Below are 11998 nucleotides of genomic sequence, written 5' to 3'. Positions count from 1 at the left end.
ACGTGCTGTGGAAAATGTCTGGGGTTTGTTTCTTTTTGGGGGCTTTCTGTAGAAATTGTTCCTTTTGTGACCCTTTGGACTCTGAACCTTGTTGCTGTTGTTATTGGTTTTATTCTCTCTCGTTGCTGTTGCAGGAAATTGTTCTTCTCTCAGCCCTTTGGGATCTTTGTGCCACCACAGGGAGGAAGAGGGGCAGTTCTTAGTGGCAGCACACACATGAGTGGGTGCCCATGGGTGGGGACCCCCAGTTCCCCCCAGTTCCCCCCAGTGTCACAGCACATTCCCGTAGATGTCACTGGGTTCCTGTGGTCGTCCCTGGAGTCCCCGCAATTCCGCGTAGGTCACCTGGGGCTCCTGGAGTGTGGTGGCACAGGGGGACACTGCGAGAGACACGGGCTGTGGGTTCTGGGTGGGGTGACACTCATGGGTGACATGTCCCTCTGTGTGTGTCCCCCCCACACTCACCTGCTGTCTTCTTGGTGATTATGACGTGGGTGTACAGCACCTCCCCCTCCTCTGGGGGGGCTGGGGGATCCGGGGGGGGCCTGAGGGAATAAAGGGGATGTAGGGGAGAGAATGGGAAGTCTTGGGGTTGGGGATGAAGGTTAGAGGGTGGTTTGAGCCCCCCACTCACCTTTCCTGATTTTTCCTGGCAGCTGCAAAGGAAAGAGGGGAGGGGTGACTATGGGGTTCCTGGGCCCTGAGTCCTCTCAGGAATCCTGAATGCCCACGAGACCCTCAATTTCCTACAGGATCCCCAAGCATCCTTGAAGTCTCCCAGTATTCATGAACATCCACAGTGCCCCCGACAAAATCAGCCTCAAGAACCCAAATCCCAGCAGGGACAGAGACCCCTCAAACGCCCCCAGGGCCCCTGAAAGAACCCCCAACATCCCTGCAGGACCATCCAGCACCTCCCCAAAGCCCTACAGGACCCCCAGACAAGGTCATAATTATGGAGCTGTGTGTGCTGCCCTATTGTTCCCCAGTTCTGAGGTCCTCAACAGCTCCTTGGGACCCCTGCCCCCCATTGTCACCCACCCACACGGTGCCACCGGTGCCAGGCCACAATGACACCCAAGAGCAGCAGCAGGAACAAAAGGGCCCCACCGACCCCTGTGGCCACTGCAAGAAACAGAGGGGGACACATCAGGATCACCCATCACCCCAGGGGTCTTGCACTCCATGGTGATGCTGTGTGACCCCACCTGTGTCTCTGTGTGTCCCTGTGTCCTGCGGTGTCACCTCCAGGACACCAGGGGTGATGGTGGCATTGGCCACAGGCACTGTGGGGACAGAGACAGGGCTGAGGTCACAGGGAGGGGCTGGCAGCCAGTGTGGGGGGATAGGGACGGGTGGGAATGGGTGTGATGGGGGATGTCAGAATTGGGGTCACACCAGAGAGGGGTGAGGGGACAAGGGGAGAGGGGAAATGCACAAGAAATGTATGATGGGAGACAAAGAGGTACCCAAGGTGGCCTGAGAAGACAGTGAGGGGTCCCCGTGCCCATCCTCGCACTCACTGCTCACTGTGACACAGAGCCGGGTTCTGCTCTTCCACATGGTCCCCCCCTCAAGGCGCACCTGGCAGCTGTAATTCCCTGAGTGGGAGACTCCCACAGCAGACACCAACAGCTGTGGGGACGCCTGTGGGGCTGCCACCACCTGCCCATCCCAGTAGGGGGGCTCGGGGCCTCAGAGGGCTGGGGTGCTGAGGCAGCTGAGAGTCAGGGGGGACCCCTCGGTGGGCTCGGGGGGAACCTCCAGCACTGGCACAGGGGAGAGCTCAGGACAGGAGAGGGAAGGGGGATTTTTGGCCCTTAGTCTCTGAGGAAGGGCTGTGGGGGTGTTGGGGTGGGGGCTTTGGGAAACTCACCGTGCACTGTCACTGTGACTGGCGCTGACTCCTGCCACCCCCAGGATCCCACCTGGCCCTTGCAGCTGTAACGGCCACTGTGGCTCAGCTGCAGAGGGGACAGGGACAGCTGGGTGCCATTGGGGAACACTCCCAGTTCCTCCTCATCATGGTAGAAGGACACTGAGGTGATTGGCTTGTCTTGCCAGCTCCGGCAGCGCAGTGTCACTGTGTCCCCCTCCAGCAGCACCCGTGCCGGCACCTGCAGCACCAGAGAGCCTGGGGGACAGGGGGGTCCTGTCACATCTCAGGGATCTGGAGGGTCCCCATGTCACCAGGATCTCCCCATGGGTCACACCCAGTGCAGCAGTGGTCCCCATTACCCCCAGGGTTTTGCTCACACTGGGAGACTCTGGGATATCCCCAGAGCAGGGGACAGGCTCTGGTCACACCAAGAGCTGACCCATGGAGCAGAGCCCACCCAGAGCCCTTGGGGTCCCTGCGGGTGCCAGGCTGGGGAGAACCAAACATCCGTCACCATCTGAGACATTGATGGGGAGGCTGAGCCCACTCCCGGGTCTGTCACACTCATAGGTGCCCTTATAGGTGACATTGAGGCAGTCCTGTGGTCTCTGTTGCCACCAGCGCCGCCCGTTCCTGTACCAGGTGGTGTCACCGGCGCTCCCTGAGCCCTGGCAGGTCAGTGTCACCCGGTCCCACAGCACCGGCGGTGTCCAGGGGGGCTCCACGAGGAGCTGGGTGGTCTGGGCACCTGCGGGTGACAGGGGACACCAGGCTGCCAGGACCATCGCAGGGCTGGGGACAGCAGGGTGGGGACATGGCATCTGCTGAGGACTCACCAGCGAGGCCGAGGGTCAGTGCTGAAAGGGAGAAGGGACAGGGCTGGGAGGGGGTGGCACTGCAGGAACAGAGGCTCAGGGGCATTGGGGTGTGGAGTTTCTCCAAAACTTCTCAGTGGGGGCTTTGGTGTAGCACAGAGGTCTGAAGGACAGGGACACAGCAGCCAACACATGCTCAGGCATGGGGACCCTGTGCTGGCACAGGTCACCCCCACCAGCCTCACAGCCACAGCCCCATGGCCCTGTGCCCATGCTCCCATTCCCATGGCACATGTCCTCATGGCCCAAGCACATGGTACTTGTCCCCTTGTCCCTGCCCCTGCATCCCTGTGTCCCTATCCCTGTCTCCCCAGCTGCCCAAGCCACAAGGTTCCTTCTGCCACATCCTAGTCCCCACATTTCCATCCCCCTGTCCCTGTCCCCCCATCCCAGTTCCACTCATCCTGTCCTCTTTTGCTGCCCCCACGGCCACCCCACAACTCTGGTCACACTGGGCTGCATGCCCTGCTGGCATTGGGGACTTCAGGGGACCCCGCAGCCCCCCTGTGCACCCTCCCCTCCCCATCCCCAGGGGTGTCAGGCCTGTGCCCAGGGCACTCACCCCACAGGAGCAGTGCCACCTTCCTGGCCATCCCGGTGTCCCCAGCCATGTGCACTGGCTGTCACTCGCTGCTGTGGCCACCGCTCCCCTGGCTGGCAGCTCTTCGGATGAAGGGGAAGGAAGCGAGGTCACATCCGTCCCCACGTGTAGGTGGCCCTTGGTGGGGCAGTGTGGCCACAAGTTGGGCACAGGCTGGGGACAAGGCCGGGTGGGACAAAGTAGGACATGGGGTTCCCAGGACTGGGGGGCTCAGTGGTTTTGGGGACCCAGGGCTGGGTGTCCATGGGAATGGGAGATCCCTGGGATGGGGTGCCTGGGGAATGGGGGTGCTGAAGAGTGGGAGTCATTGAGAAGGGGGGGTTGCATGGCAATGGGGGTCCCCAGAGCTGGGGGGAACTCAGGGATGGGAGTCCCAGGGGAATATGGGCCCCAGGGATTTGGGGTCAGGAGAAGGGGGTCCTCGGGATGAGGGTGCCGGGGGAATGGGGAGTCCTGGGAGAAAAAAAGGCTCTGGAGAAAGGGAGATTTCAGGGGATGGAATGAACAGGAGAGGGTTCCTGGGGAATGGAGTCCTGGGCCATGGAGATCCTGGGGAATGGTCATACTGAGATGCAGGTCTCAGGAAAGGGGGGATAGAAGGAATGGGGCTCCCATGATTGGGATCCCTGGGGAATAGGGGCACCAGGCATGGGCAGTGGCTTGGTGAGCTCATGGGTCAAAGCTCCTTCCCTGGGTGCCTCAGATTTTTTTGGGTGACCCAGGGCCCAGCAAAGTCCCCCCAGGGTGCTTGTTATTTGGGAGGGTCACCCCAGGTAGGTTCCAAGAAGGTCTGGGCCTGGGTCCCTATAGCCCCCAGGGGCTTTTTCTCCTCTTTATTTCCACTCCCATCATTTCCCCCATCAATTTCACAACCCCTACTTCGTGCCTTGATGATTCTGTGGAGGCCACGAGCAGGAAACGGGTTGGAGGAAGTCCAGGGTGGGGGAAGCAGGGGTGAGGGTTCTGCAGGGAGGGCTGGGGAGGCTGTGCAGGATGGGACTATCAAGCTTCCCCACCCCCTGCCCCCACCAACATTTTCATTTTCCTGCAGAAAAAGGAAGAGGCTGTTTGACACGTTTGTTACTCTGGGCGTGGATTCTTTCCTGGAGGGATCCTGTCCCAGGGGGAACACATGCTGAGCAAGGGGATCCTGTCCTGAGGCATGGAAGGTCTGGAGGGTGGCCAGACTTTTCCATTCTTCCTTGTCCCCTGCTGGATCTGAGCCAGCAAGAGCAGCTCAGAAATGGAGCCCAGGGAAGGAAGGAGCTCCCAAACTCCTGCTCCTTGAAGCCAGTGGCCATCCAAGGGTGGGGCCCAGCCATGGCCCAGCCCCACTGCACAGGGATGGCCACTGTCCAGCCCTGCTCTGGCCAGCCCCAGGTGGCAGCCAGGACCTCAGGGTCCCCCCTGCCCCCTTGGCTTTGATTCTGGCAGCTTTAGAGCTGCTGCAGAGGTGAGAATTCTGTGGGGGAAAAAGGCCCTGCCTGTGGTTTGCTCAGCCCTGCAAGAAGCACAAAACCCAAAGGGAGCCCAAGCAGTGGCTCTGTGAGGGCCTTTGATGGTTTTCAGAGCAGGGCTGGATGGAAACCACCCCTGCAGGGGCAGCTGGGAGGGAACCAGCCCGGAAATGTAGCAATTGCTCATTTTGTCCCTTTGTCCAAGGGACTGAGAAAACCACAAAATTACTGCAAAGACAACAACAATCTGCTCAACAACATAACCTGGACCCTGTGTCTTTAACAAAACCTGCAGCCTTCTGGAACCTCCTGGAAGGAAGGTTTGGGTTCTGGACGTGCACACCACAAAAGAGGGAAAAGTGTGAAAATATTGAGCAGGGGCTGCACACGAGGGGTTGGGGAACGGGGGTGTCACAGCAGGAGCAGGGAGTGCCCAGGCAGGGGAATTCAGGGCAGGCTGGTGTGGATTTAACAGGGAATCAGACCCTGAGGCACACACAGGCATTTCCAGAGATTCCTGTGCACTGTCCCAAGGATGGACAGAGCTTCTGCCCTTCCTCCATGGAAAGTCAATCAAGTTTCAGGATGGGAATGAGCAAAATGGGGAGAGTTCCTAAAGATGGCCTAAGAAAAGGCTTCCTTATGGGCTGGGTTGCTGCCCAGCAGGCAGGGAACAATCCCATGGAGCTGTTGGACACTCAGGGAGATTCCACACTCTCTGTTATCCATAAGCAAATGCTGCTGTGGGATGCACCAAGGGAATCATAAAGAGAGCAAAAAAGTCTCTTTTCTTTGGGATTAGTTTGTGTTTTTTTTGTGAGGGAGTTGTTGGGAGAGCAGTGGTTGGAAGGATTCTATAAACCAGACCAATGACCTCTTCTTTCTGCTGCAGGAATGAGAAAGTGAATGCTGGCATGAAGCGGGCAGTGGGAGAATTCAGGAAGGGGACAGGGACACATCACCCATGAGTGTCACCCTCCACCCAGGTCCCCACAACTGGTGTCACTCTCATTGCCCCCACAGGTGTCCCCTGGCCCTGCCCCACCTCAGGATCCACATGTGACCAACGTGGAGCTGTTGGGAACCTACAAGGGACAGCAGGACCCTCGTCACTATGATTACGTGCTGTGACACTGGGGGCACTGGGGGGCACTGGGGGCACTGAGGCCAGTGGGAGGCATCGATTCCCCTCAGGGGTCTCTTCTTGCTCTTCACAGCACCCATGAGGCTCCTCATTCCCCCTCCCAGTGCCAGGGGGGCACACAACCCTTTCCACTCTTATTGTACACAAAATGCAGCTTTTAATTAAACCATGTGAGAAACAAGGCTCACTCTTTAAAATTTGTACATGATTAATAAGGGATAAAAGGATCAGTAAACAGCATGCTGGGTGCTTGGCAAATGCCAGAGGCACACCATTATCTACAACAATTTGTCTTACACACCTTTTCATTGTATTGGTTAAATACATACTCAGCAGGGTTACACATATTCAAATTTTCTTTCTAGTTTACATGTCCCGGGAATTTTTTTGCTTGGTTTGACCCTTGATTCATTTTCATAAAGTACATGCCATACTGCAGAGTAAGTTTATATCTTTTATGTTCTCACAAGGCCCCCCTGTTTTGTGGTTTGACAGTTCTCGATAAGCAAAGGGTCAGTGGTAAATTCGTCTTTGCAGTCTTTCTTTGGATGTTTATTTACTTGCTAGTTTTCAGTGTGTTCTTATCATACAGATGAGATACTCCACCAGTACATTAAATCGACATTAGCTATTTCGCAAAATTATATGATTTATTCTCACCATTGTCACTTAGTTACACAAGTAAAGGCATTAGCTACTTCTGCAACAGTTAATGTTGTGATAGACAACACATTGTCTCTATCTTGATATTTTGGGAGAGCCTAAACTATAATATATTTATCACATAAAAATATATATTCTCCGCAGTGATTAGGTTAGAAAGGCTGACAAACTGTAGTGTATCAAAAGCTGTAAAAAAGTGATTACTAACTTTATTGTATCAAAATAGTTTGCAAAAAGCAATATAATAGAGAAAGCCAATGACTACATAGTTATAAATAACAGGGAGAAGGTGTATTGAAGGGTTTTTTTGACTCCTCCTTATCCTGCTCTGATTATGTCAGCAATAAATTCAAATTATATCTCTAAATGCGAGGCAGTCTGGCCCATGACAGGATTTGATGAGTGATCTCTCCTGGTGTTTGTCTAAACCCAGGAACCCTTTGCTCAATTTTCTCTCCCCATCCAGGTGTGGAGGGCAGTGAGGGAGCAGCTGTGGTGGGTGCGGGGCATCCGACCACTGTCCACCCACGGGAAGGCAGGAAGGAGGAGGAGGGTCCGGGTCAGGTTATCGAGCAGATTGGTGTGGGATTTGCAGGAGTTCTGGAGGTCTCTCAGTCCCTTGGGGACAGGGCCAAAATGATCAATGGGTGCATTTCCAGACTGATTCCCTCCCAGCTGCCCCTGCAGCCCAGTTTCCATCCAGCCCTGCTCTGAAAACCATCAAAGGCCCTCGCAGAGCCACTGCTTGGTCTCCCTTTGGGTTTTGTGCTTCTTGCAGGGCTGAGCAAACCACAGGCAGGCCTTCTGCCCCCACAGAATTCTCACCTCTGCAGCAGCTCTAAAGCTGCCAGAATCAAAGCCAAGGGGGCAGGGGGGACCCTGAGGTCCTGGCTGCCACCTGGTGCTGGCCAGAGCAGGGCTGGGCAATGGCCATCCCTGTGCAGTGGGGCTGGGCCATGGCTGGGCCCCACCCTTGGATTGAGATGGGTCCCCAGGATGCACCACCTGGGACAGGCTCCTGGCCAGGAATGTGCAGGGACATTTCTGGAACCGCCACCCTCTGGTAAAGGTTCCCCCATTCCAGGATGTGTCACCCTCTGGGACAGGATCCTCCCAGGACAGGAGCCCCCTGGATGTGCCCCCCAGGACAGACACACCCCCCCCTCCCCTTTCCCATCTGAAACTGAGCACAAACAGACTCTTCCTTCTTGTCCAGGAAAAAGAAAGTGAAAGTGTTTAGGGGGCACAGCCCAACAGCTCCATCTCCCACAGCCTCCCCACCCTTCCCTGCACTCCCCGCTCCTGATTTTCCCACTCCCCTTGGTCCCCCCAACCCCTTCCCTGCTCAGGTGCTCCCAGGGATTGCTGAGCCAGGAACCGGTGGTGAGGGGACCTGGCACAAAAGTGAGGAAAATAAGGAAAAAAGAGAAATAAAGAGAGGAAGCATCAAGGGCATGAGAGGGCACAGAAGCAGAGGACCCCCATGTGATGCCTGCACAGGAAATCAGCACCCTCTGGGTGTTCCTTGGGTCACGCCAAGATCTGAGGCACCCAGGGAAGGAGATGAGATGCCTGTGCCCATCCAGCAACTGCCCATCCCTGGTACCCCCCTTCCCCTGGGATCCCAAACATAGGAGCCCCATTTCTTATCTGCCCCCATTCCTAGGACTCCCATCCCATTACTGCCATTCCCCAGGATCTCCATGGCCCAGCACCCCATTCCCAAGGAACCTTCTCCTGTTCATTCCATCCCCTGAAATCTCCCTTTCTCCAGAGCCTTTATTCTCTCAGGACTCCCCATTCCCCCACCACCCTCATTTCGAGGACCCCCATCTCCTGACCCCAAATCCCTGGAGCTTACATTGCCCTGGGATTCTCATCCCTGTGTCCCCAAGGCCCTGGGGAGCCCCATTCCCATGGCACCTCCATTCCCAGTGACTCCCCCTCCTCAGCACCCCCATTTGGCAGGCACTCCATCCCTAGGATTCCCCCCCTTTCCCTGTACACTCATCCCTGTCTTGCCAAACCCCCTGAGCCCCCCACTCCTGGGAACCACATGTCCCACTTTATCCCACCCACCCTTTTCCCCAGCCTGTGCCCAGCTTGTGGCCACCCTGCCCCCACCAAGGGCCACCTACACGTGGGGACAGACGTGACCTCGCTTCCTTCCCCTTTGTCCAAAGAGCCACCAGCCAGGGGAGCGGTGGCCACAGCAGCGAGTGACAGCCAGTCCACATGGCTGGGGACACCGGGATGGCTGGGAAGGTGGCGCTGCTCCTGTGGGGTGAGTGCCCTGGGCACAGGCATGACACCCTGGGGATGGGGAGGGGAGGGTGCACAGGGGGGCTGTGGGGTGTCCCCTGAGGTCCCAAATGCCAGCAGAGCCAGTCCATGTTACCCAAAGTGGACCTTGGTGGGACTGTGACTGATGTAGGGTGGCTTTGGGGACAGGAATAGGGGCAGGAATTTGGGGATTTGGGGACAGGAATGTGGGGACTGGCACCTTTGGGCTCAGGTAGCTCTGGGGATAGGGACAAGGGAACTGGGATGCAGGGTAGGAAGGGGACAAGAACCATGAGGCCATGGGGATGGGATCATTGGGATGGGATCATGAGCTGGTGGGGGTGACCTGGGCCAGCATGGGCTGTGTCTGTGGTGTCCTTGTGCCTGGGGTGTCCACAGTGTCCCCATGTTCTGCCTCAGCCCAGGGTGGCCTCGGAGTCCGTTCCCAAGGTGTCCATGCCACACAGATGTGGTGCATGGGTGGCTGTGATACAGACATGTCCCCCTGCCTCTTCCAAATATTTTGGGGACTACCCAGACCCACTTTCCCACAAGAACTGCTTTCCCCATGGTGACAGTTTGGGCACAGCCCCCACAGACTGTACCCCGTTTGCCTCTGTCCCCACGGTGCCACCCCCTCCCAGCCCTGTCCCTTCTCCCTTTCAGCCCAGACCCTCGGCCTCTCTGGTGAGTCCTCAAGGGATGCCATGTCCCCACCCCACTGTCCCCAGCCCATGCTGGCCCTGGCAGGCTGGTGTCCCCTTTCACCTGCAGGTGCCCAGACTATCCAGATCCTCGTGGAGCCTCCCTGGACACCGCCGGTGCTGTGGGACATGGTGACACTGACCTGCCAGGGCTCGGGGAGCACCGGTGACACCACCTGGTACAGGAACGGGCAGCGCTGGTGGCAACAGGGACGGGACCGTCTCATTGTTGCCCTGAGTGGCACCTATGAGTGTGACAGACCTGGCAGTCGGCTCAGCCCCCCTGTGACAGTCTTAGATGGTGAGGGAGCATCTTACATGATCTGGGTGGCCCCTGACAGGTCTGGTTGGGCTCCAGTCCGTAGGTGGCTTCACACTGCTGGTGTGGCAGGAGCCTGTGCCCTGCACACAGGGACATCCCAGTGCATCCCAGTGCACCCAGATGTCCCCAGTGCCTTGGGGACACACCTCTGACCTATCTCGAGCCCCTCAGTAAGATGGGAACCTCCTGTCCCACAGATGAGCTGGTGCTGCAGGTGCCAGCACGGGCGCTGCTGGAGGGGGACACAGTGACACTGCGCTGCCGGGCCCAGTGGAACTGCCCGGTCACCAAGGTGCGATTTTTCAAGGATGAGAATAATCTTACCAGGTCCCTTAATGCGACCGAGGTGTCCCTGTCCCCCCTCCAGCTGAACCACAGCGGCAGTTACCGCTGCAGGGCCTGGGTGAGGTCCTGGTCGACAGGCTCAGCAGCAGTGACAGTGACAGTGCACGGTGAGCACTCCCACGGCTGGAACTCCATCTCCTGACAACCCCAAAGCCACTTCCCAGTGCCCTCTGAGTCATAGTCCTCTCCTCTCCTTCCCTGAACTCTTTCTGGTGTCGGTGCTGGAGGGTCCCCCAAGCCCACCAGGGGGGTCCCCCCTGACTCTCAGCTGCCTCAGCACCTCCAAACCCCCATGGCTCCAATCCTCCCTCCTGCACTCCCCCTCCTGTTCTACCAGGATGGGCAGGTGGTCGGGGGCCCTGCAGGGCTGACCGCAGATGTTGGTGCCTGCCATGGGGGTCTCCCACTCAGGGAAGTACAGCTGTGAGGTGCCCTCTGACGGGGGGTCTGTGCAGAAGACCAGCACCCGGCTCTGCGTCACGGTGCGCAGTGAATGCAGGGATGGGCACGGGGAGTGCCCACAGCCTCCTGGGGTCCCCTGCCTGGGGACCTCCATGTACCCCAGACACATTTCTTGGGTCTCCTCTCCTCTGCCCTCTGTCCCTTCACCCCTCTGTGGTGTGACCCCATCCCCGAAATCCCCCATCACACCCATCCCCCCCATCCCTATCTCCCCACACTGGCTGCCAGCCCCTCTCTTTGGCCTCAGCCCTGTCTCTGTCCCCACAGTGCCCATGGCCAATGCCACCATCACCACCGGCCCCCTGTCACACCAGATGTGTGCAAGTGACAACGTGACCCTGTGCTGCTCAGTGTAGGTGGGCTCAGCCCCTGTCACCTTCACCTGGCTGCACAACAGGAAGGAGGTGGCCTGGGGTCCCTTCCTACAGTTCAGGGCCACCAATGTGGGACATTCAGGCACCTACCAGTGCATGGCCACCAACCAGGCAGACGAGCATCGCGTGTTCTGGGCACTCAGCCCAGAGCTGGTCCTGGCTGTGAAATAGCGGGGCTACTGTAACCAAGGTGGGGTCACACAGGGTAATCAGGGAGTGCAGGACCCCTGGGGTGATGGGTGATCCTGGTGTGTCCCCCTCTGTTTCTTACAGTGGCTGCAGGGGTTGGTGGGGCCTATTTGTTCCTGCTCCTGCTCATGGGTGTCATTGTGGCCTGGCACCAGTGGCACTGTGCGGGTGGGTGACAATGGGGGGACAGAGTTCCCAGGGTGTGGTAGCAGCCCCCAGGATTGGGCAGTGCTAGAGTAGCACCCAGAGCGCCAAAACTGTGAAAGTGTCTGGGGTTTCTGTAGAGTTTGAGGAGGTGCTGGAGGGTCCTGCAGGGATGTTGGGGGTACTTTCTGAGGCCCTTGGGGTGTTTAGGGGGTCTCTGTCACTGCTGGGCTTTGGGTTCTTGAGGCGGATTTGGTTTGGAGCACTGGGGATATTCGTGAATTCTGGAAGCCTTTAGGGATGCTGGAGGGTCCTGTGAGAAATCGAGATGACCCCACAGTCACCCCTCCCCTCTTTCCTTTGCAGTTGCCAGGAAGAATCAAGAAAGGTGAGTGGGGGGTTTAAACCACACTCTCCCTTTTTACCCCAACTCCCAAGACCTCCCATTCCCTCCCCCACATCCCCTTTATTCCCTCAGGGCCCCCCCGGATCCCCCGGCCCCCCCAGAGGAGGGGGAGGTGCTGTACACCCACGTTGTGGTCACCAAGAGGGCAAT

The 11998-nt window shown here is 57.8% G+C and overlaps 1 protein-coding gene across 1 annotated transcript; it reads right to left on the bottom strand.

Annotated features, from left to right (window-relative positions):
• Window positions 1–270: 270 nt before the first annotated feature.
• LOC311165836 (low affinity immunoglobulin gamma Fc region receptor III-like) lies at window positions 271–2700 on the bottom strand (the record flags this gene model as incomplete). The annotated part of the gene is made up of 6 exons (XM_084227337.1): window positions 271–380; window positions 466–545; window positions 635–656; window positions 1042–1125; window positions 1877–2134; window positions 2394–2700. 6 exons carry the CDS (start codon window positions 2698–2700, stop codon window positions 271–273), a joined length of 861 nt encoding a protein of 286 aa, XP_084083463.1.
• Window positions 2701–11998: the final 9298 nt, after the last annotated feature.

This window comes from Fringilla coelebs, assembly GCF_963513975.1.
Source record: "Fringilla coelebs genome assembly, contig: SCAFFOLD_30, whole genome shotgun sequence".
In the NCBI taxonomy this organism is placed as follows: domain Eukaryota; kingdom Metazoa; phylum Chordata; class Aves; order Passeriformes; family Fringillidae; genus Fringilla; species Fringilla coelebs.
The sequence above is the reverse complement of the archived record's forward strand: the minus strand, read 5'-3'. Positions and strand labels throughout refer to the sequence as shown.